At 38.4% G+C, this 26,171-nt stretch overlaps 1 protein-coding gene across 4 annotated transcripts in view; it reads left to right on the forward strand.

The window, feature by feature from the left end:
• PPP4R4 (protein phosphatase 4 regulatory subunit 4) overlaps window positions 1-26,171 on the forward strand; it is a 119,323-nt gene that overhangs the window by 38,759 nt on the left and 54,393 nt on the right. For 2 of the 4 annotated variants that reach the window (XM_073349556.2, XM_073349557.2), the window contains 5 exons: window positions 897-999; window positions 12,441-12,588; window positions 13,318-13,391; window positions 15,351-15,457; window positions 20,986-21,093. In XM_073349556.2, the coding sequence (XP_073205657.2) occupies window positions 897-999; window positions 12,441-12,588; window positions 13,318-13,391; window positions 15,351-15,457; window positions 20,986-21,093 (540 nt within the window). Of the gene's footprint in view, window positions 1-896; window positions 1,000-9,653; window positions 9,737-12,440; window positions 12,589-13,317; window positions 13,392-15,350; window positions 15,458-20,985; window positions 21,094-26,171 lie in introns of those variants that run through there. The other 2 variants (XM_073349558.2, XM_073349559.2) reach the window with 2 other exon arrangements.

The following is a 26,171-nucleotide window of genomic DNA, read 5'->3' on the forward strand; positions in this document are numbered from 1 at the left end:
AGTATACTCTAACCTAGTTTTCCCTGTGGTGGTGACATCTGTTTAATCCTGGCTGATAGTATGGAAATGAAAATTATATTTTTAAACACAAAATGATAAATTTATGTCATAATATACAGATTTTAGTTTAGTTTCCATACTTAATATTTTCCACCATCCTAACTTCCTCCTCCTCCTCCCAATCTCTTCTGCTGTCTTTCCCGCTTGTCTATGACATCTTAAGAAAGGAGCATGTTATTAAGCTGTTCTACTAAGGTTCATCTTTTTATGAACAGTGTGAGCTTGAGGTCAGCTCATATTATACAATTTTAAATGTATGTATTTTTGTAAGGTCTTATCAAGATATCCAAGGAAAAAGTTTGACTGTGCAGACTGTGGTCAAGGTGTACTGATTGTCTTGCTCGCGTACTGATGGTGTGTAATGGTGAAAAGAGAAAGCAGCAGTTTGATTAAGAGAGATATCTTAATATCTAGTATTTATAATGATACTACATTATATCTAGAGTAAAGTTATCATCTGTCTGTTTTATCATCTGCATGCTGTTATCCTAACAAGCCACTCAAAAAAATCTCCGTTAGGGTGGCGCCTTGTCTTTCCAGTTTGAAATAATTTTCCTTTTAAATGATTTATATTTTTTCTAAATATATATGCTTAGAACATTTCACATTAGAAACAGCATATTTGTGATTTTATGTTTATCATGAAAGTTATTCTTTATGTTACTTTAATGTAGTTTTTTGTTGTGTGACTTATCTTCAACTATCTTCTTAAAACTAAAAAAAACCCTTCAGGGTATATGAGTTGTTATATGAATAGTCATTGTCCTCACTATGAAAGCTGTGACCTTGAGGACAGCTTGTAGTATAATACTTAAAATGTGTGTGTTTTTTGTAAGTTCTGGTCAAGACATCCAAGGAACAAGTGTGGTTGCAAATCTTCCAGTCCTGATGCAACAGAATCCTGCAGAGACACTTCGGAGGGTTTTGCCAAAAATCAGAGTAAGTTACTAAATGTGAAGTTATGAATATACCTTTTGTCCTAATAAAATATTGCAAAAAAGGCAACAAGAGAAACAACTGCTTTAGTAAGTATGATTTGAAGATCATGTTGTATCAATATTAATTAGAAGGGGATGTTCCTTATTGATCTTCTACACGAATTCACTGTGTACATGGAACATATATTTTAATTAATTATCACAATTAGTATATTTTTTCCAGAAAAATGTTCTGCATTCTTCTGTAAAAATCTTGGTACTATAAAGTTTACCATTCTCTGCCAGCCTATGGAGAAATCTTTAGCCAATCAGTCTTAATGGTACAATTTGGCAGGCATCATTTCCTCAGCCTCATTCCATCTTCTGTGGGAGAAACATTGAGGTTTTTATGCTACCATCCAGAATTATATATTTTGTGTTTAGTTTTTCAAGGTGTATGTGATGCCCACAAAAGTTTAGTCAGCTATTATTAGTTGTTTGGTGAATTCCCTATGTGCATGGTAGTCAACCAATATGGGTATATGTTAATGGGCAAAAAAGGTGTTTGTTAGTTCAATTGAGTTAGCTTAACATGATTGAGAAGCCCCATTAAGATGTGGCTTAACACATTTGTAGCCATGTATGGCTACAACACCGCCAGGTTCCATAGCTTCAAATGCATTGGCCTGCATTTTGCCACTCTTTTCAGTTGAGTTAAACTAACTCAGTTGAACTAGCACTATTAAACAACACATTATTTTTTCCCAACAAGAGAGGGCCTAAGAATTTATTTTGAATGATGGGATGTTTCTGGTGTTTTGTTGGTTCAGTGTGTTGTCATTCAGCTGAAGTTGTAGAGTAAGCCAGAACTTTAATTCAGTTTCACAAAAAGCAAAGAACAAATCTGTTTTAACAGAGCTTTCAGATTAGCCTCTGGTCTCTTAAATGCTGTTCCTTCAAACATATTTCCATCTGTTTTTCTTGCTGAATTTTTCTGCATTATTTGCTTTATTTATTTATTTATAGTCCAACAATAACTAGTCGCTGCTCATCGCTATTTAGACTTTGGGATAGGTAATACTTAAATTGGGCTACTACTGCCTCAGACTCGAAGGAAATATTCAAATCAAAGGGAACTGATTGCTAGCAATAAATAAGTTCTTGCAACAACCTAAGACCAGCAATGCTGATAGTTTGTTAGTCCGGTAAAGAATGCAATAGATAGCAGTATTACTGACTCAGCTCTTTCAAACATCTCAGGCTCTCTCAAGCTCTTGCTGAAATAAACATAGGAGGAGGGGCCAACTTGCTCAGTCTGAAACTGTATACGTTTTGAACCTGATTTAATGTGGCCTAAACAATCTCTCCTGAGGCATATCTTTTTTTAAATTTAAATAATCTGTTAGTATGCACAGTTTTTAGTATCTGTTCTTTAATTGGGGAATTTCAGAGCTCCTTCTAAGAGTCTATTATGACTAAATCCCAGTATAAGTTGTTTGTTTGTTAAGATAAGGATCCCACTCTAAGAAAAGTGAATGTATCAGAAGAGGAAAAAGCTGATGATTCAGCCAAAATTTTCACATCATAAAATGTGTTGTTTCAGTTCATGATGGTTCAAAAATGTTTAAGATCAGTTACGAACCTAGAGATTGATCTGTCCTTTACTTACCTGTTTCTGGTGCTTACCTGATGGTTAAGGTGGTGAAGAACGTTGACAGAATGTGAGAGAAAGTAGACCACAGGTCATCTTTGTCTAGATCCAGATTGTACAGCCTCTCACTAAAAAGCAATCTGAATTCGTCTATAATTAGCAGTGTGGGTATGTCTGTACTGGACATAAAGACTGCTGCTGGAAAATTTAGTTCTGAAGAGCTGATTTATGGCATATCTAGTAATTTTTAGGACAGCTTCATTTTCAACATCATTGCAACAGCTCTTTTTCAATGTGTGTAAATTAATGCTTGAGTAAGGTGCCAGACTGAAAGTCCGGGAGACTGAAGTGCTATAGCTATGGAGTGCATTAGTGCCTGGGGGTTAGAAATTAAGTTCCTGCCAGTTTCTTTGACAATATGACTCATCCATCCATGATTTGAAGGGGACCATGTGTAGAAATGAAGTTTCTTCATATCCTTGAAATCTTTGTTTTTAGCTGAATCTGCCAACATATGCATCATTTTGATGGTGATCTTTATGATATGGACAACTGTCCTCTAAGAAATGGATTGAAATTGCTTATTTCAGACAGTTGGAAACAAATTTGGCTCATTACTGACCTGAGCTATATTTGAATCACTGAGCTCCAGTAGATATGAAAAAAGTCATGTTCCATTAAGAACATTCTGAGCAATCCAATCCCAGAAACCTTTAGAAATGAGGTGAAAAAAAGATTGTAACCATTGCAAACTATTTGCTTTCTTGAATTTTTCCTTATATTCTCAGTGACAGGGGTAAGGTAGTGGGTAATATAGGAAGAGTGGCATGGCTGAGGTTCTCAGGTTTTCTTATATTTTCATGGTAGTTTTTTCTGTACAAAAAGAATGTGTTAAAAAGGATTGATGTCACAAGTTGACACTGACCCTTTAAGACGGAACAGGGCCAGTGCACCTGTGCTTCAACAGCTCACTCCAACTGGGTTTAAAAGAGGGCACTTGGACCCAGTGGGGGAGACCCAATGAGAGAGAGACCTGGTGAGTCAGGGCTGCCTGAGAGCAGAGATTGGAGAAACTAGGAAAGGGTTAAGTGAGAGCTTCTTGGGAGAGACAGTTTGTAGAGAGTGAAAATCTCTGTAGGCCCTTTTTGGGAAGATGGAGGAATCAACTAGGGTGAGAGCAGGGAGGATAGTTTGGTGACTGTTCTGGGCTAGAATTGCTAATGCAAGGAGGCTGAGAGCTAGGAGCCAGCAAAAGGGACTAGCCTGCTGGCTTTCCTTTGTCAGAGAGACAGTGATGGGAGGCTGTTAAGGGCGGAGGGCTAGTAGACCAGCAGAGGGGCTAGTTTTCATACCTTCCTAGGCTGAATAGTCAGTACCGCGAGGTGGAAAAGGGCTGACTTGATAGACTGTGATTTAGGCAGAAGAATCATGGGGTTGATCACTCTCAGGATGATGGGCTGGAGGTGTGGGACCCTGGAACAAGGGCAGAAGGAAACTGGAAACAGTACTGTGGACTCACTAGCAAGGAGCTTGGAAAATCACTGTACATTTCTATGTTTTATTTTGGGAATTGGGAGAATGTTTTTTACTGTGAGGGTTCTATGTATTATTGTATGTGTATCTGAGTAAATTATGCCCAAAGATGGGATTTTGCGTGAAGACTGGGAAAGACTGTGTTCTTTTTATGGCCGGACCTAGATAAAACTGAGGCAGGTGCACGTGTCATGCCATGGACTACTGTAGAAGGGTGCTCCGAACAGGGCTGCCTTCTTACAATTGGTTTCTATTCTAGAACAGCTGACCAATTCAAAATAGGATTTATTACCTCTAGAGATGACTGGGTATTAGCAAATGGTCCTTCATTTCTTTTTTTCAACAATAAATTATTTTTCTGTATTTCACTCCTCTCATTATTTTATTTTTGCAGGGACTGGCTATTTATACCAACATACTATGTTTATAGCCTTCCCTTCAGCTTTATCTGGTTTTCAGTCCACCCATTTTATACTTACTGTGTTAACAAAAGTATTCCAGGAAAATATAGAACAGGTAGCAAGATGGTACTCATAACAAATTACTTCTCTCATATTTTATCAAATTGCCCCAGGAAATAGCCTCATAGTATGTCCTCTTTTTTCCAGTCTACTAAAATAAGAGGCTGTTTGAGAGACAAACAATATTTGTTAGAAATTAAAGCAATTTCATTTTGAATCTGTGATGCACATATTCCATCTAGTTCATTCTGAGCTGTTAGATTAAAAGTGCAAGAACAAACATATCAGCAAGCCTCCTGCTCTGTAGTATATGCAATCCAGCAACATGATTACTTGGCAGGTATTGTCCTCTAGGATACTTAAATGCATGCTCCAGTACACCCTTGTCATCAGAAGTGCCTTTGGTTCCATATTGCAGAGATGCTTTTATAATATTGAGCATCATGGGTCAACTTGGTCTTGTCTTCCTGGGCCTTTATAAAAGAGCTGTTTTTCTCTTATTCTTTGAACTGAACAAATGGCCACAGAACAAGATGTGTTCAGAACTGAGGAATAAAATGAACTGACAAATTGTTTAAAAAAAGCTGAGTCAGTTCCATTATCAGATTCAGTGGTGTTAAGGCCAGTTCAATAGACCTTTTTAATAAAAATATGCAAATAGCTTTGGGAAAACAAACAAACAGTCACATGAGGTTGCAAAATTATTGACAATTCATTAACTTTAACCCTAGTTTTTCCACTTACCTGCCACATGAACTTCTAGCCTCCTATTCCAGGCCCCTTTCTAAACTAACGTGCTGACTTGAAGAATTTCTGGAATTTGCTGCTTAAAATACTGAATCCCATTACATCTGAGACATTCTTGATCCTATGATATGCTTTGGTAGACAGAGAATTCTTGAAATGAAGGTGCACTAAAAATCAGCAACCTAGATTTATTTTTTTTCTTAAATTGTGTGACACTCGAAAGTTGAGATTCTCACTTCGATAAAGGTCATTTTCTACCAAAAGTTCATTAAATGTTGTTGGCCTGTTGGTTGCTGGTGGTACTTCTATTGCTTTTATATACTTACTTTCTGGCAATATATAGCAAAAAGGAGATTTTGTTCTTATAAATGTAGGGGTCATAGTGGATAAGCAATTAGCGTGAGCTCCCAATGAAGTGCTGTGGCAAAAATGGCTAATGGGATCTTTTGATGTATAAAGGGGAGTAGTGATTGTACCTCTGTATATGGCATTGGTAAGATTGATAATCAAATACTGCATACCATTCTGATGTCCACATTTTTAGAAGTATGTATAAAAATTGGGAGAGGGTTCTGAAAATAGCCACAACGATTCAAGAGCTTGAGAAAATGCCTTACAGTGGGAGACTTAAAGCGCTCAGTCTGTTCAATTTATCAAAAAAAAGTATGAGAAGTGACTTGGTTTCAGTGTATAAATACCTTAACAGGGAGAAAATACTGGTAGTAAAGGGCTCTTTAATCTAGCAGAGAAAGGCATAACAAGAACCAATGGCTGGAAATCAAAACCAGACATATTCAAATTTGAAATTAGGCTCAGATTATTAATAGTGAGGGTGATTAACCATTGGAACAAACTTTTAAGGAAAGTGGTGAATTCTCAATCCCATCACATCTTCAGATCAAGACTGGATGGCTTTCTGGATGGTATGCTTTAGTCAAACACAAGTTATTGGGCTCAATGCAGAGGTAATTGGGTGAAATGTTATGGCCTATGATAAACAGCAGGTAACACTAGATTTTTCTCATGATCCCTTCTGGCCTTAAACTCTATTAAACTCTGTGAAATACATGTGAGTTTTGTTAACGTCTATAGACACTAGTATAAGCAGTTCCTCCAAAGGCTGCTTTACTATCTGTTTACTTTCATTAAGAGCTTGTCTAGACGGAGAGTTAGTACATGGCAAGCTGGGGTGTAAATCTACAGTGCACTAGCATGCCACACACTAAGTGGCTGTGTGGACTGTGGACTGCATGCTGGAAGTTCCCTACTATGCTTTGACCTACTGCTGTTTGAAACAAGAGATGGTCAAAGCACACTAGGGAATTTTTATCACACGGTAACAAGGTCCGCACAGCCAGTTAGTGGGCAGCACACTAGTGCGCTGTAGATTTACACCCCAGCTTGCCATTCACTAACTCTCCATCTAGACTAGCCCTAACACAGGGATAGTTGTATTTTCCTATTTTTCCTGGGTGGGTTTATAAATGCTCTTATTGGTTTTGATTGAAAATATTTTTTAGCATTGACAGGCTTTGTTATGTTTGATTTTTGTTTTTGTCTGTTGAAGAAATATTACTGCTGATGAACTGACCAGTTACTGGAGATTTCATATAGCTGTCACTTGATCTAATTCCCATTGAAAATAGTGGGAGTTGTCTCACTGCAAAGGGAATTGAATTGTCTGTTAATCTCTCTGCACCTCTGTTTCCCACATGTGAGATGGAATAACAATGTTCACCCACTTTTGTAAATTTGTATTTACAACTGTAAAGTGAAAGACATAGTGATTGCTATGTGTTTCTGCAGCTTTTTATCACCATGAACTAATTGGGCAGTTAACTCAGCTTCCTCATGTAGTGTTTGAATGTATTTGCAGAACTCACAGGTAAGAACAAATGCTCCTTTTGTCAATGCTGTGGGTAAAATAGACTGAGGAAAAGGTAATTGAAAGACATTATGACTGTCTGGATCAAGACTTTTCTCTCTACTTGCTGGCAGAAATTGGTAAATCAAACCTGGTAAACTTGCCTGTGCAACTGCAGAAATTATACAGGTAGGAAAAATTTTCCATTGAAATTCTATATTTGTCATTTTAAATATTTAAAACAAAACAACAATTAAATAACCACCAAACAAAAAACTTTCACCTTTTACCATTTTTAGATTGGGATAAACAAGATTAAATTTACCAGACCCTTTTAATATAACTCAGAGAAAGTATGGTCAAGTTTGAGGCATCAGTATTGTGTTCTATCGGTTAAATCAGTTGTGATATATATATAGTTCAGAAATTAAAATAAAATCATGTATATGAAATTTTTGTACATTCTCTACAGTTGAAAAACACTGATGTCTTGTTATGGGTTCTCCCATGTAGATCCCCCACCCTCTGGATATCTGCATGCACCTCCTCATGAACCTTGGTAATCACTGAAATGCAGATTCATAGACAGCTTAGAGCACCTAATGACTCCTTTGTATTTGGCATTGACAGCTCCCTTCCTTTTTGATCTCCATGGTTTGGTGGATCTCGGTGCCACCAGAATGAGGTTTTTTGAAGGCATTTATTTTGCTGAATTTTCTTTATTAAGAGCTATTTTTCCAAATGTGGCTTCAGAATAAAATTCAATTAATTTTGATCTAGAGCTGCAGTTGGTCACCTAACATGATAAGTGTCTACATCCTTCTAAGGACAGAGAGCCCAAATCTTGTCAAGCTTACAACACTCTGGCTTCTCAAAATTGTGAACATCTTTGTTTCTTACTTCATCTATATATTATCTGGTTCCTACACATCAGGCCCTTTCCCTGTGGTATCTGATCCATTCTAAAGCCATTTTCAAAACAAATTATTCTGTAATCTATGAAACTATTTTTTAATTTGCTGTCCACCAACTTGTCAACTTTGTAAGCTGCAGTTGCTATTGACAAATTCTTTTCTTACTGTTTCCACAAGGTTAGGAAGTGGAAGCGATGGTGCTCTTAACCCTTGCTCATACTCTAAAGCAGATGTGGGGCACATCCATCCCACAGGACCGTCCTGCCTGGCCCCTGAGCTCCTGGCCTGGGAGGCTAGCCCCCGACCCCACCCCGCTGTTCCCCTTCCCCTGTAGTCACCCTGCTGAGTGGGCAGCGCTGTGGTCTGCGGGGCTGCCTGCTCATGCATGGCAGCATGTCTGGCTCTGGCTGGGCGGCATGGTGGCAAGACATGCTGCTCTGAGTGGCATGGTAAGGAGGCCCAGGCCAGAGGGTTGGTAAGGGGCAGGGAGTCCCAGGGGGCAGACAGGGAGCAGGGGGCGGTTGGATGGGGCGGAGGTTCGGGGGGGGGGCGGTCAGGGGATGGGGAATGGGGGGCGTTAAATGGAGGTGGGGTCCCAGGGGGCGGTTAGGGGCGGGGGTCCCGGGAGGGGGCGGTCAGGGGTAGGGGTGGTTGGATGGGTCTGGAGTTTTGAGAGGGGCAGGCAGGGGGCAGGAAGTGGGAGGGGGTGGATAGGGGGCAGGGGCCAGGCTGTTTGGGGAGGCACAGCCTTCCCTACCCGGCCCTCCATATAGTTTTGCACCCCGATGTGGCCCTCGGGCCAAAAGGTTTGCCCACCCCTGCTCTAAAGTGACTTTGGGTTCAAACCTAATTAGTCCTTTGTTCTACCATTCTTCTGTAAATATGTATGCGTCTGTCTGTCTTTCTTTCTTCTAGTTCCTAATTAAAAGGTTATGCCATATTAACACAAATACAAAGTTGATAAACTGCAGCATTCTTTCAAGGAAAATCTATTCCAAAGGGACATAAATCACATTTCACTGGAGGTGAAATTTCATCTGTTCCAATTCAAGAAATCTGCAGTACTTTCTACAGTTTGGAACTATAGCTACCTGAACTTAACTGCTAGACCTTAGTCTTTTTCAATAGGGTAGTTCATCAAAACCAGCTTGTTTTTTTGATGTCACACTGAATCCCTCTGAGTCTGCTGGTTAGTGCTTTTTTGCTACTGGAGAGTGGGAATCTGTGAAGGAGATCCCATGACTAGAAAAGAAGTTACTTACCCATAATCATAATTCTCCAAATGGGTATCCTCCTCGACAGATCTACACTCGCAAACCTGATGTCTTTTGTCATACATTTTTATGTCCAATTTAAGGTCTATGGAACTGAAGTGGGGATGGGAGCCAGACACATTTTAATAGGTGGAACTCAACAGTTCTCAGTGCAGACATCAATGCAGGCACATGTTTAAGCAATCTAGAAATTTACATTTCAATGTCTCCCGAGGTCCATGAGGAGGCACATCCAGAGAATGTGGCTCTCACACATGATTACCCAGAGAGTGTGGATCTGTGGAGGAGCTAACCATTTGGAATCTTGAGTTGTTGGTAAGTAACCCTATTTATGTTGTGTACCCAGTGAACATATTTAAAATTGAAATTGAATGCTTTCTATTCCAACAAAATCTATGTTGATTTTTTAACTTCAGCTTAACATTGCAGAAACGTATGTCTCCAAAGTGCCAATTCAGCCCACAATTGAAAAATCTATTGAGTGTGGAAAGTGTGTCAGATAGATAAAATCAACAATCCAACTATTGCACTGTTTGCAGTTAGTCCTTTTGTAGTTAGAACGTACTAACAATCTTGTCTTTCACCTAAATGTTAGCACACAGGGTGGGAGGTGGGATGGGAGCTTCTTTATAAATAGCTCTAAAAGGGGCAGAATTATCTGTGCTGTCTCTAAATCCTATCTGAATCCTAAAACTCACGTTTTGATTCATGCTCTTTAGGCCCTGTTTCTTCTGCCCTCTTTCTTAATTGTTTTGTAAAGTTCTCTCTCTTTTTTTGAATGACTGTAAGAGGTGTATTTCAAGAACCAGATATTTATGTGCTTCCTTATTCTGATCCCCAAAGTCATTCTGTTATAAGGTCATATACTGACTTTGTTCCTTGGCAATACTCCCAGTAGTATTTTATTTTACTGGAAGTTGGTAAGGTGTCCAGCACAGCTTAATTTTACTTGGATAATGGGTATCCTGGTAGAAATATCCACAGCTATAATAAACACCCACAGCCAGCTCTTGAGATGAATAACAGTTTTCCTTTAGCTCAGCAACTCTGAAAAAGGGTACTTGCACATACAATCTGATTGGTTGACATTTCTGTACTGAGACTTCTGTATTGTTCACCTCTTATTACATAAATGATAAATGTACTAAATCATCGCATGACAGTGGTAAGCAAATCATAAGCCAGGATCATCTTTTGTCTGTCACATTTATGCCCGTGATTTGTGCTTTTTTTTTTTTTAAAGAAAGTCTGTTGGAGGTTTGTTTTTGGTTTTTACTAAAGAGTTAGATAATATTCTTTGCTCTTTCGTTAAATATGGGAAATATTATTTGTGTCCCAATACGTATGTTAAAAAAAGGACCAAGTAAGCATCTGTGAAAAATATCAACTGGCAGGTTGAGCTTGATCAGTCTAGAGAGAAAGCTAAGTGTTACCAAGGTTGGATTCACAAGTAAAATATGCAAATTGCAAGTAAAATAGCAAATTATGCAGTAAAACCACTTAAAAATGTCATTCTAGTAATATCCAGCAAAATGTATATATTGGTAGTGAGTAGTGTGACTCATACAGGTTACAGATAGCAGATGTTATGATATGTCTAAATAACTTTGAAAGATCTAGTTAGATATGGCCTTTAATTTTCATCTAATAACTGTCTACAAATGAACACTTGCTCACATTTTCTCTACCACATCATCATTAGGGCTCTACCAAATTCACGGCCATGGAAAACACATCACAGACTTTGAAATCAGGTCTCCCCCTGTGAAATCCGGTCTTTTGTGTGCTTTTACCCTCTACTATACAGATTTCATAGTGGAGACCAGCGTTTCTCAAATTGGGGGTCCTGACCCAAAAGGGAATTGCAGGGGGGGATCACAAGGTTATTTTAGGGATTGTCACTATATTGCCACCCTCACTTCTCCGCTGCCTTCAGAGCTGGGCAGCCGGAGAGTGTTGGCTGGGCCCCCAGCTCTGAAGGCAAGGCCCCCCAAGCAGCAACACAGAAGTAAGGATGGCAATACCGTACCATGCCATCCTTACTTATATGCTGCTGCTGGTGGTGGCGCTGCCTTCAGAGTTGGGCTCCCAGTCAGCAGCTGCCGCTCTCCAGCTGCCCAGCTCTGAAGCTTCAGCAGCAGCGCAGAAGTGAGAGTAGCAGTACCGCAACCCCCCCTACAATAACCTTGCAACTCCCCCCACAACTCCTTTTTGGGTCAGGACTCCTGAAATTACAACACCATGAAATTTCAGATTTAAATAGCTGAAATCAGGAAATGTGTGATTTTTAAAATCCTATGACGGTGTAATTGACCAAAATGGACCGTGAATTTGGACCTAATCATCACCTATTGTTATTTGACTTTGGAATAGGCACTCTGAAAGAGTTTCTAATAAATGAGGTTGGTTCATGATAAAGTTGAGTATCCATAAATAGAGAAGTGTTTAAATAAATAACTTCATACATCTTTGGCTGTTTTTATTAAGAAGCTATACTATAAAATTTTATTTATGTTCGGTATCAGTTGGTGATGGAAATTTAAATAACTTTGTGCAATTTGGTATCACTTCCCAGGTGTACAAAATATTTATCTCTCTAACCCATGAATAACTGAAATGAATGCTGGCTGGCTTGTTATGACATTTTCTAACTGTATATAAAGAAAGCATCTCCACCTAAACACAAAAGTAATTGAATAAGACACACAACTAAAAAGCTTAGTAAAATTGTAATGTGTGCTACATTTTTTCCTTGCTAATCAATGTCAAACATTATGATCCACTTTAATTTATTTGTCTGGAAAGCTTCATATTATTATGATTTGTAAGACACCTGAATTTGTGAAGATATGGTTTAAAAGAGATTAGAGTATCTCTAAATGATTGCTGTTAAGAAGAAGTGGTTGTGTAAGGATAGTTTTGTATCAGCTGATTCCTAGGATCTGAATAAACATTGGAATTTTCTTTTAATGTATTTCTGGCTCATCCTTTTAAATAAATACGCTTTCTGATTATACAGGAGGTCCTGCATGTTGCAGGGGTGGAAATGCAGTTAACAGCTGCTGTTGCATTTTTGACTATTCTGCAAGAGGAGTCAGTGTCCATTCATACTTATTCCCACTCCTTCCTACACATCATTCTACAGAATCTGGAACACAGGGATGCAGGTCAGGATCATGATGCTATGCTGATAACTGATTGGTTCTTTGTGATTTATGTTTCCTTGTGCAGTACTATTTAAAACAATACATGCAATCTATACCAATTTGTGAGTTTATTCATTGATGGTGGTTTTATGGAATGGCTTGCCGTATGTAAGGTTTTCTATATATTGACCTTCCTGTAGACTGTTATTTAGCTGATAGTTTCCTTCATTTTGAATAAAACAAATAAATACATTTCTGTTTGGTGCACGAAATCCTGAGGTCCTTAGTCCAAACTTCCAGTGACTTAATTGGAATCTGTGCCTGAGTAAGCACAAGTACGGACTACAGTGTTTTTCTTCATAATGTTGAGATTTTGGAGATTTTCTTTTATCTTCTTGAAAATTATTTTTTTAATACAGGAAAAATAAAAATGACTCGCAGGAAAAATAGAAAGTTTTACATAAGTAAATTAAAGAAAATAGTATGTTATTTCTAACTGGAGAAAACTGTCATCTTCAAACAGTTGTTCCAAAAACAAGTAATAGAATAATTCTCCCCTCCCCAAAATGCAAGCAAAACCTGCTTTTCTAATGAAATATATGCAAACAGATAGAAGTGTGTAACTATTTTTGAATGTTACTGTAATGTCATTTAGAAGTATAGCTCATTGAAGAGCTGAATGCACCAAATCAGAAGTTGTTTCATACAACTGACCTATAATATAACATATAGTCCGTTTGTGTCTAACAGGTGTCAGTAATGCATGGCTAGAAACTCTTCTTGCTGTAATAGAAGCCTTGCCAAAAGAAACCATCAGACATGAGGTAATATTATTTTTTCCTGGAAACTTTAATGGAGAATAGATTAAAGAATAATGATCTGATTTTCAAAAGCTTGGAGTACCTGTAATTCCTATTTGCTTCAACAGGAGTAACGAGCGATCAGCACCTGTGAAAATCTGGCTATATGTAGAACATAGTGTAGTAAAGGACTGTGTTGGGGGTAGATGGGAGGTCATCTTAAAAGGCTTTTGTATACATCAACAAACAATGACTACAGTATTTTTAAATGAGATATCATCAATAAAGTGCATTCGAGGGTCTGTGTTTTCAATTTCGAAGATGATAGTAAACGTGGAAGAATGTTCTAACAAAAGAGTTTTTGTTTTAGTAACTTAAAATTCTGGATTGGCACTGAACCTAATTTTATGGTATAGGTGTAGTGGACTTGGGGGTCTAAGTTCCTCTCAGTGGGTCAAAGCCTGAGGTCTTTATTTGGAGGTCAACCTGCAAACACTGTGTATTTTGTGTCTACATTATGGGTTGGGGGTAGGGAAGAATTCTGTCACCTGCCCCTTAATTATCATTGGTTTTATAAAAACATTGTTAAAATGTGCTTGTAAATGAAATCCATTGTTGCTTTTAAAGGGTAAAAGGCTAACAATAACAAAATAAATTTATTTTGCTAGAACCAATATGTTTCTGTAATGTAATTTTAAAAATGATCACTTCTGGAAAATGTCAACTTGCTCTCTGCTTTTTCCTTAAAATAGAGTAAAATGATAGGATGCCCCCATAACAATGTACCTTGTATATAATACAATTGCTGAGGCACTTTTAGGACAGCAGTTGGTTAAGACCACATGATATAAGGCTTTTCTTAATTATTTCATTTTTGTGTTGTGACACTTAGATTCTTCTCGTTTTATTTATTGTAATGGAAATTGGAGGACAGTCTTAAATTCAGAGCACTTTAGGGAAAAGACTGTGTCTTGCTAAATATTTGGAAAGTGTCTGGCATGTTCTGGGTACTCCCATTGTTCAAATATTAAATAATAATATATGGTACCTACAAAACCTGTATGACTTGTTTCCTTATTAAGTGTTATGATGGGTAACACATTCTGTGTACTAATTCTAGCTTGTTCATCTGTTCACATTTTCACAGTAACCTCAGCAATTTCTGTCAGTAAGATGATGGGAAGGGCTGCTTCTGCAGCACTGCTACTCTTTCCTGGCCTGTATATTCTGCTGGGGTTGTGCATGAAAGGTTGGATGAAGAGCTGAGGCAGAGCAGGGGTGCTACCCTTCTTTGCAGCACCCTGCCCTACTCTGCACATGGGTTTCCATGGTGATTTCTCATCAGAAGATAATACAACTAGGCATATTATCTTCCTCTGGCTCCCTTTGACAGCTGATCCTCTGGGATTGTGGAGGAGATCCAGCAAATGGTAGCACATCTCCAGCAGAAGCAGCAGTCGGTCATGGTTGCACATGGAAATGGAATCCCTTCCCTATGGATCCCAGAGATATTCAAGGTTGGGAGGGTATATGGCCACCAGAGTTCACGTCAAAGGGGGTGTCCCTGGAGAAAAATTGGCAAGAAGAGCTTCATACTATTTCCTTTCCCCCCCTCCTCCTCTGGGTTTTTCCAAGTCAGGGGTCCTTTGTGTGAAAATTCCCCAAATAATATCTATAAATATGCTTATAGAATTTATTCTCTAAATAAAAACACAAGAAGATAGATGTAACGTTGCAAAGGTGTAATGGCTGTAAGTGTGATATGAATCATAAACTAGAATTTGGGCCAAGATACATTTGGTATATACTATAGTTGGCACTGAATATTAAAATGCAAGGTTCTTCGTAGTCTTAATGTGTGCATTATTATGATCGCAACCTAATTTTGTGGAAAAAGTAATTGTATTATGTACTTCTAGATTTTTTTAACAACAGGAATACATTTGTTACTGTTTAAATGTTTCCTCCCATTTTTCCATATAGATCCTGAATCCACTTGTTTCCAAGGCGCAGCTTTCCCAAACACTTCAGTCTCGTTTAGTTAGCTGTAAAATATTGGGAAAATTAGCTAACAAGTTTGAAACTCATATGTGAGTAGTTTGTGTGTATGTGTTTCAGATTTAATGTTTATCACAATGTCTTTTCCAGTGGATAATATTACAAGAAGTAGATTTACATAATTTTCTCTATTGTACAAAAATTGAATGCTTTTGTTCTTACAGATCCATCCATCATAATACTAATTAGCTATAAGCGATGTTCATTAGGTAGGTCACAGTACTCAGCATGTTCAAACATTGCTGTTGTCATCAGCTTTCAACTTCTCTGTGTACATTCTTCCACCAGTCAAGAGGTTACCTTGGGAACACCATTTTTCATGTCATTTCTCCAGATTATTGTTCTGTATAGGAAAGTCTGCAGATCTAAACAATGGTTTTTCAGCCTGCTTGCAGCTTTTGGAGGCATAACCATGCCTGCCTATCAAAAACAACAGGAGAGCATCCCCACTCCTGATGAGCCTGCCAGTTTAATTCTGTCTCCTCACATGCAGTTAGACTCTTTCAAGCCTTCCTGGTGCATTTCATTAAAATCTATTTTAAAATCTCCAGTAAAGGAATTGTTAAACGTAAAACTCTCTTGTCTTTAAAGGCAAAATCTTGTTTCTAAATTTTGAGTTGTGTGGCCAGATTTCAGAATTCTTTGCTTGGGATTTTATTCTTGTCATAACTGCATGGGGGACACAGCAGCAGCCAACTGCTGTTGACCTGATCTCCTCCACCTCCAAGACTGAAAGTCAGTGATTTGGACAGCAATGTAGAACCTAGAAATACCTAACAGCAGTAAAAGCCCTAGAAGCTATCTGCCCCACAACATCCATTCTACCTTACTTACCTTCTACCATCAGTTTAATCAACCCTGTATTAAATAGGCCCTTTTCAGCTAGCCTTTCCTGTGCAGGCAACATTAATAACCGTGCCTCAGGACTGTCTAGATGAGACATTAGTGTCCTCAGCGCCTTCTCAGGGTCTTATCAGACTCCCAGAGTCTCAAGGCTCAAGAATAGGGTTCCCTTGAGATTACCTTTCTGGGCCAAGTTTCAGTCCCCAGGTCCCTCTACAGGGATCTCCATCCCTAACAACTGAAAAGATGAGCTTCCAAAGAAAGCCACACTCCAGTGTAGGAAGGGACTCCCCTTTCCCTAGGTGATATTTAGACAAGTCCCAAAGGTCTCCTGCCAGAAACAAAACTGGTTTCCCAAGGTTTAAACACAGGGTTCCATTTGGTTTCTGTTGATGGGGAGCGTCTTTGTACATGTTTCTGTCTCTCTCTTCTGGCCCAAACCCCTCTCTGAAATGAGATGTTTTATATGGTAACATATTTTAAATAGACATTTCTTCTTGACAGAAAAATTGAAGAATCATATCCTGGTCGCTCTAAAGTCTATTGTGTGCTACTCCAGCAGCTCAGAGCAAACATAAAGCTTGCTTAAGTGGCCAGCTTTAAGGGCCCATTTTTCCTTCAGAATGGCTGCAAAGAAACCAAGAATGCTCTTTCTCTAACACTTTTCCTTTTTAACATTTTTCACAAAGTTTAGCTGCGTAATTCCCTCCAGCCTCTGCAGAGTTAACTTTTTCACTCTCTTTTCTCTTTGTAAATATGCCTGGGGGTGCCGTACATAGGACCTTCTCCCCCTTCACCTGCTGTAATGGCTGCTACCTGTTCAGAGGCAAAGCCCAATTTTTGTCTCAGACTCTTAATTAGTGATTCACAACTACTATGATTTGCAGGTGCTCTGCCCTGCTTCAAGGTTAATTTCTTTACCATACCTTGGAGCACATGATTCTCTCTTTCAATTTTCTCAGAGGCTTTAGCTTGGTCTGCCAGGAATCTCTCTCTCTTTTTGCATTCCTGGAGTGCCTCTTTCACTATTTTCAGCTGACTTTGGGTATTTGTAGCGAGCACCTTCCAATTGTCTGCTTCCTTTTCCGTTTGTGCCTTTTCCTCTTTACAAGAAGACAAGCGGAGGTAAGAATCCTTACATGCCTCCCACAACAACCAAATTGCTGCTGCATCTCTTTTGGCAGCACTAGAAGGTTTGTATATGAGGATATACTGAGCCAATCTATCCTCTAGGTCCGAAATAGTGCAGACATCAGCTAGGGCTTGTTTAGTCCAAGGACTGTGCCCAAATTTTTGAAGGATGTTTAAAAGGTGTAATTTCTTTAAGAAAAGGTGAGGTTGGAGTTCCTTCTGACTGCATTCCTCCCTCTGGTACTGGCTTAAGATGTTTAAAAGAAAACAGGGTAACATGGAAATTAAATCTCTTTGTCACTCCTGGTATTACTTAGCAAGTGACACAGCCTAGATTCTGAAATCATAGTTTATCAAATTTCCTCGTCACACCTGGCACAGGTCAGCGAGTGACACAGCCTAGATTCTCTGAACCTGCTACTCCTTATTCCAGCGAATAGTTTAGCCTGGCCCTTAGGCCTTCTTGCTGCCGCTGATACCTCAGTGAGCAATAGGACTTAGGTTTAGTAATCATAGCTTAATCTATGCGTTTTTCCCCTGCTACCTTCCCAGAGGCCAGCAGGTCCCCTGCTACCTTCCCGGAGGCCAGCAGGTCTGGTTAACCTGTTTTTCCCTGCTACCTTCTTGGAGGCCAGCAGGTCTGGTTAACCCAATAGAAATGCCTAGCTCAATAGAGCTGGCGGTGTGCACACCAATATTTACAATAACTGAGACTTTTTACCAGTATTCCTCCTTTCGCAATTCTCCACCAAAATGTTATACCAATAAAATAAAAACCATCAGGATCTTATTAAAGGGGAAAAGGCAAAATACCACATTTATTGTGACTACAGAAAGAATCATAGTAAGTAGTTAGTTATAGCTATAACATTCCATTCAGTCTCATATTTATTTACACATTCATTCATACACATACACACACAGGTTCTGCAAGGTTGTTATCATAGTTACCAGCCTTAGAGTTGCTCATGCCAAGCCACTGGCCAGGTGGCCTGGACATGAGGAGGGAGCAGGGCCTCGTCAGATGCACATCTGATGCTCCTGGAAGTCGGTTTGCAGAATCAGACCCCCAAAGTTCTCACTTTCCAGAGTCCATTTTTATAGGAATTTCTTCCTATGTCAGTCTATGGGAATTGCTTCATCATGCTGTTGCTGAATCAGTCAGCAGATGTCACATTCCTGACGGCTCCGTGCTGCCAGATGTTATCTTGTTCTTTGGTTCTCCCATTGTTGAGGCTGTTGGGTGGATTCCAGTCTTCCCTCCGGGGGGTCCTCTCGTTATTTTCACTTGATGCCTTCTTCAGCCGATGGACACTGGATTCTTAGGCTGGCACCTCCCTGATCATTCAGTTATTATCCACACCAAGCAACCATACACATACATCCTCTATCTCTATTTTAATCACAATTGTTAACAAAGCGAGATGAATACAACAAAAAGGCGGGGAGTCTCTGGGTGCTGTTTCTGTTGTTACAGAGTATTGCTTTGAGTCTCCTTTTGTGTGAGTAGTTGTTGTTACAAAGAATTGCTTTGAGAACAGACTTTGTCTTAGAATATACTAATACAATTAGCAGCTTGCAAGTTTCACACATAGAGGGAGAGAAACAGTACCAAAAACCAAGAGACCTCTTAATTAGTAATACCCTGGAATTTAAACTATGGGGAATCAAACTCATTTGTGATTTTAATACAGAACTTCTTTAATATGATCCAACAGAAAGACCAAGTAAAGCAGTTCATAACTCCAGCTGCAAGAAAAGAATTGGAGATCAGAATCCTTATGTAAAGGGGAGGAAAGCTTGTATGGTTCCAGATTGACCAAAAATTGTTATTACAAATTAATAACAGTTGACTTGGTATGGATGCTGAGTCAATCTGCAAATAGTCAATTTGGAAGATTGGAGCCTTTGTAATGTATGTGTTTGTATAGTGCTATGAATATCTATGTTGTTGTTTTAAATAATAATTACAATATTCATGAATAGAGTCTAGATAGACTTCGACTTAATATTGTCTCCTGGAATCTGACTTTGATAGTAACCTTTCCAAAGACTAAATGGAATTGTGCTATTTCATTTTCTTCCATTTCAAACATCCCTTCTTGGAAATACTTTCTTGGCTAGAAGAGCTTGGATACTAGAAACCCTTGAGCAGGCCTCCTTTTTTAAATTTATTTTATTGTCTGTATTGTGATAGTATCCAAGGTCCCACTCAGGATTGATGCCCTGTTGTGTTAGATGCTGTGCAACCATAGGATGACTTGGACCTCACCTTGCATAAAGACAAGTTCATCTTCAAGATTTTCTTCCCAAAATGGGCTCAAGGTTTCCATATCAGCCTGGAGATTTCCTTTCCTTCTGTATTCTGAGAAGTTTTTCAAGATTCCTTAAATTCTATCTGGACTGAAATAAGGATTTTTTAATATATAAGTTCGGCTGTTTGAAACCTCCAAAGAAGGGTCAAAGAGCATCCAGGGCTATGTAGGTCAGGTCTTGCAACAGAGGTCCAGTGTGCACTTATTCCTACTTCATTGGGGCCTATTCCACTTTAAGGAGTGAAAGAGATGGAAGACATAGCTGCACAAACCAGTTGTTCTGATATTTTGGAAATCTATTCCTTCCACTCTGCACTTGGTAGGGTCTTAGAATATCTTAAAGGCCGTGTTTATTAGGACAAGTGGTTGGCAAATGGTTTCCCACTCTACAGTTGGGTAACTGCTCAATAGTCCCTTCAGATTAGATTGATGGATCTGCAAAAACAAATTTAAAAAAAAGCCAAAAAAAAAAAAAGCCGTTTATCTTACAGACTAAGCTGTGTTTCGCGCCCACAGTTGGGATAATGCTATCCTGTTGAGTCCATTCACTTTGTGTGGATTGTATTTTTTTAGGGCAGAGCTGTCTGTATGCTGTAGCATCTGTTAGAATATAATAGAGAACTGGCCAACAACAAAGTGTATAAATGCTGATTTGGAGGGTCCTGTTTGATTTACTGGATACTGGAACAGATCAGTCTAATGTCTTGATTAGTGGACTTAAGTTGCACCCTAATTTTTAATTTAAAAAACCAGCCATTTACATTAAAATTCCTATTTTGTTGTGTTTGCAAGCAGCTGATGATGATAAACATAACTGGGACTTTCATTTCAATTTATACAATGTATATGTATTCATACAACAGCTGTCCAAATATTGCACTGAAGTTGGTTATTAAGTATCTTTATTAAAAGTAACACAATACTTAAACAGTATTTTCAAAGGTTTGAAAATCCTTCAGATGAAATATTAACAAACTGCGGTGAATATGGATAATACTCTTCTGTGAAAATTCCATTTTGTATTTTAGTTTAGTTATAAAAATATGCTGTAAAGTTCTATACTATTTATAATTATAAGCTTCAGAATTGTCAGTTGTACTTTATCAACCTGCCCTACAACACCTGCTCTTAAAGGTTATAAATACTAAATGTTGCTGTATGAAGAGTACAAATTAAGATTACTGTGAACCATCTAGAATCAGATGTGTTCACTAAATGGAGTTTACAAATACTTAGTTCTTCATATTAATTTAAAATTTTCAATTTTTTAGCATTAAAAGGGAAATTCTTCCACTGGTAAAATCACTCTGCCAAGATGTAGAATATGAAGTTCGATCCTGCATGTGTCGGCAACTGGAACATATAGCTCAAGGAATAGGGTGAGTATAACTTGCAAAATTTACTACAAAATGTAAAATTTAGCTCTAAAGTATTTAGTAGTAATGTAAAAACTTCTAAAAATTTCAAACGTGTATCCTGGCGTGTTAAATTATTTGATATTCAAGGCATATTGCAGTCTCTCAATTAATTGTCCACAGCTTTCACCCACTTATGCTTTATGTAATTCAGGAACGTATTTTTGTAACTACCATGTGAACAAAAAACATTTTTCTGAAAAGGGTCTGATTCAAAGCCCCTTGAAATCAATGGGAAGATTTAGCTGACATCAGTTGTTAAATGTGTAGGTATACAAAGATGGAAGACAATCTGGAAGGAGTCCATAGTTCTTTAAACTAATTGCCACTCTTTGCAAAAGGATGATAAACATGTTTTGATTACTTATAGTAAAAGTAAATTCTGTGGCAGCTGTTTATATAAGCTTGAAAGCCTCTTCATTTTTTTAAAGTTACAAATATAGCACTAGAGAAGCTCTGTTGAACTTATAGACAAGTTAAAATTTATAGTGTCTTGTCTTGATCATACAACATAGAAGGTACCACAGAATCAGGGCCAAAGAGGATACGTTTTTTGCCCTCTGAAATTTCTATTATAAATACAGATGTAGCTGTCTACCTCTCTGTTCTTGTCTAGGAGATATGAACAGTACATAACATTATGGGCTTGATGCACAAGTTACTGGGTGAGTTTCTCTGGCTTGTGTTATGCAGGGAAAGGTCAGGCTAGATGATCATAAATGGTCCCTTTTGGCATTAAAATTTATGAACAGCACTCAGGGAGGGGATGAAATTAAAGCCTAGCTTTGAAAGGTACTGTACAAATGCAGTTTGAGGTTTTTTGGAGTACCAACATGTGTGGGAATGATTCTTCTTTGTGTCTTTAACCCTTTGAAGGTGGGTGTGATGAACTGGGCTGTGTAACTACAAGCAGTTAGAGTAAAAGATTAGTAATGTGGTTAAATTAACACTATTTCAGTAAAACCATGCAGTGCAGGGACTGCTAGATTAATTTGCCAGTTACCTTTTATTTGAGATAGGAAATAAAATTAACTAGAAGTGCTTTGAATAGTTGCTGTGTAAGGGCTTTGTCCTGCAAACATTTAAGCACATGAGTAACTTTAGAAGACATTGAGCTTATTCAGATTACTCACTTGCTTAAGTGATCAGGTCCTGTGTTATCCCCTTACCTCCCTCCACCCCAAAAGACAGTTTAGCATAAGTAAGTAGTTACAATGTTTTATAGTAAAATAAATTTTGTTTTAATATATTGTATAGGACCAGCTTTCAAGCATTAATTGGTCACTTCATTTTTAAGTGATTTCTTGCAACAAGCATTAATGCTTTATGCTTAACAATTTGTCCCAACTTGTATTTTACTATGACATTCTAGTTACCTTTTCCAGACCTGAAGAAGAGCTCTATGATGCTTGAAACTGGTTTCTTCCGCCAAAAAATTTGGTCCAGTAAAAGATATTACCTTACCCACTTTGTTTATCTCAATACAGAATGTAAATTTTTGAGATCATTTTTATTATAATCCACTCTGATTATGTTATATATCAATATATGTATAAGAGTAAAAATTGCATGGAAAATGTACGGATTGGTATCACACATTGGTAGCTGCATCATCTTTTGGAAATGACATGGTTTTATCACAGATTTATAAACAACTGATTCTTTTTTCTAGTTGCCATATTTGTTTTAATTCTCTGTCAGAAATTAAATATATCTTTAATGGTTCCAAAATGGAAATCCACAGAAACACATTTTGTAAATATCTGTTTCAGCTTTCTTCCCGTTCCCCATCCTTGTGATTTCATTTTCTCTCTTTCTCCCTGCCTTCCTGGGTCTTATTTGGAATGTATTTTTACCCCTCACTCCTGACCATATGTTCACTTATTTCCTTCTTAATCCATCCTCTCACCTGCCTGTTGATATTTCTTTCCTTTGGGATTCTGTCCGTTGTTTCCTGTAGTTTTCTCATTGAATTTCTTTAGCTCCATCAGCAGGTAGGATGCCATAATGATGCATTTGGTGTTGACAATAATGAATAAGTGACACACTCTATTGTAAAATATTATTTCCTTTGTGGGAGGGTGGATTATAAAATTTAATCTAATATCAGTAAAACTAACTCTGCTAATGACTTTTTTGTGGAGGCTAAAAGTGGCTCCTATAAAGTGACATAAAGGAGGTAGGAGGATATATGGAAGAGTGCAGAAGATTTATTTTCATTCTTTTCTTTTAAATCCAGGTTAGCTATAGTAGAACCTGATGATAAGGAGAGAAGGAAAATATAGAGCTTTACGTTATCTTCCCCCACAAAAAACGTTCAAGGCCAGTATGTTAACCAAGGAAATGAAGAAAAGTTCATCATCTTCTGGTCTCATTTTTAGCTCAAACAGGAACAAATACACTATAAATGAGAACTGAAATTTGCATAAAGTGATAGATTTTACACAAAGCCAATTGGCAAGAGATAACAGTGCCACTAGTGGCTAACAATCTCCACAAAGGCAGTTTAATGAAGAAGGAAAAAATTTCATAAATAATTATTAACTGTTGAACAGCTGTTTCTTTCTCTCTTCCCCCACCTCCTTTATTGCTTGTGTATCTGTATCCGTATGCTATGCTCTATGTCTCAGAGTATCTCTGCCTGGTCCCCTCTCCTGCTTTCTCCATGATTTAGACTACACTGTGAGCTCTCTAATGTAGCGGCTGTAAGCCAATGGGAGAGAGCTCTCCTGTTGGCTTAACTGCTCCAGCCCCTGCGAACGAGGATAGCTATGTTGGCAGGAGAAGATCTTCCGCTGACACAGTGCTGACTACACTAACTATGTTGATGTAACTTATGTCGCTCTGGGTGGTGGTTTATTCACACCCCTGAGCGACATAAATTATGTCGATATAAGATGTAGTGTAGACATGCCCTCAGTTATCGTCATCTTTAATCTAACAGGATCTAGTTAAGGATGTGTGTATTTATGGAGGGTAAACTGTAGCAGTGATTTGTGTTGAGGATGGCTCAAGAAATAGTGGAATAAAGGCACTTCTAACAAGATATTGCATTTATGTAAATACTGCAGCCATGCATGGCATCATTCCTTTTCTTCACCATTTACTGGTGCTCACTATTTCATAATCAAACAATTTCCCAGTAAAATATTAATGATTAGTGTGTAATTATCAGTTGAGAAGACAAATACTGAGATCCACTTGGTTTGTTGCAATTAATTTTGTCAATAAGCTATAGTAGTCCAATCCAAGTAACTTTTTCTTGTTCTTGCTGTTTCTGAACATTTGAATACATTATCATTTGCACTGACTTATAAGTGGGGTCTGTATTTTTTTTGTTTACATAGTATAATATGTGTTTGTGTGTGTGTGTGTGTGTGGTCTTTTCCTTTATAAAAAGTGCATATCCTATGACTTTTTGTTATAGCCAATACAGTACTAATATTTCTGTTTAAATTGTGAGAGAGCCTAAAAATTCTGTATATATGAAGAGGCTGTAAACATCCTATATAATTTTGGTTTCCTCTTCCTGATTAGCACCCATGTAGTCTGAGTCTGAGTTGCAGTATGTAGTTTGCCTGCAGTACCTCTGTTTATCAGTGTGATAAACATAAAGGGTACATAAATCTTCAGGTTGTGGAAGTTGATGTAGTTCTACTGACTTCAGTGGAGCTGTGTCAGTTTACAATCGCCGCAGATCAGATGAAAAGATTTTATGTATGTGCAGGAAGAGGCCTGCCATCAAGGGCGAGCTTCTCAATTAAAATATTATCTAAACTAAAAGGCCAGAAGTCCTGAAAACTGTGAGAAGTGAGCATGGTGGAAACATGTAAGGAAAGTGGAAAAGCTCCTTCGAAGTATTATTAAGACCATCAGGAAGACATTTCTGGTTGTCTGTAGACAGTCGAGAACTCCTTTGTAAAATGCTCTGAGATCCACTAATGAAAAGCGTGATATAAGAGCTAAGTATTATGGTAACTATTTATTGTATATTATATATGCATTGAGGCATACCAAATGATGCTGGCTGCCTACTTTAGTACCACTGCGCAAGGAAAGGGAACTCTCTCCCATTTTGCTCACACCAACTCATCTTTCTATACAGATGATTCCAGACCATGAAATTCCATGCCATGAAAATGTCTCTCCCCCTTCAATCTTCAAATTGATGAGAGATTCAAATCTCATTCCAGCCCTTCATATACAGTAACTCCTCGCTAAATGTTTTAGTTATGTTCCTGAAAAATGCGACTTTAAGTGAAACGATGTTAAGCGAATCCAATTTCCTCATAAGAATTAATGTAAATGGGGAGGCGGGTGTTAGGTTCCAGGGAAATTTATTTTCACCGGACAAAAGATTATATTATATATATATATATATAGTGACAAAGCTCTGTCCTTGTCTCCATGGGTGGCACGTTTCCTGGCAGATTTTCGCTAGCCTCAGAGGCTCCCTGTGACCCTCCATATAGCCCTTCTCTCTCTAGAGGCAAGGGTCACAGCCTACTGGACCATTTTCATCATAAGCCAGCAAAGAAGGTGAGGAGAAGCTACCCTCCCTTACACAGTCTCTGTGATCTCCCAGTCTCAGTGATTAATCAGGGGACAAAGTGGGGAGCCCAGGCCTGCCCTCTACTCCGGGCTCCAGCCCAGGGAGCCTAAGAGTACCAGCTATGGTAGCTGACTTTTTAGAAACAGGACAAGTACAATTCCCTGGGCCATTTCCCCACAGCAGCCCCCCACTTCACCCTTACCTCAGGGCCTCCTTCCTTGTGCCTGATATGGTGTGTACTGCTCAGTCTCTCCAACAGTGCAACTTCCTCCTACAGTTCATGACACATGCACCCACCTGACTAACTGGGAGGCTTTTAACTAGTTTCAGTTAGCCCCTGATTGAGTTCAGGTGTCCCAGTCAACCTATCTGTCCTCCCTGCCTTCTGGAAAGATCTTAATTGGCCCCAAGTCTCTTAATTGACCTTGAGCAGCTGCCATTTGCTTATTCTGGTAACAGGGATTTGTTTAGCCTGTGGCTAATATATCTG

The sequence above is a fragment of the Lepidochelys kempii genome, chromosome 6 (assembly GCF_965140285.1).
Source record: "Lepidochelys kempii isolate rLepKem1 chromosome 6, rLepKem1.hap1, whole genome shotgun sequence".
NCBI lineage: Eukaryota > Metazoa > Chordata > Testudines > Cheloniidae > Lepidochelys > Lepidochelys kempii.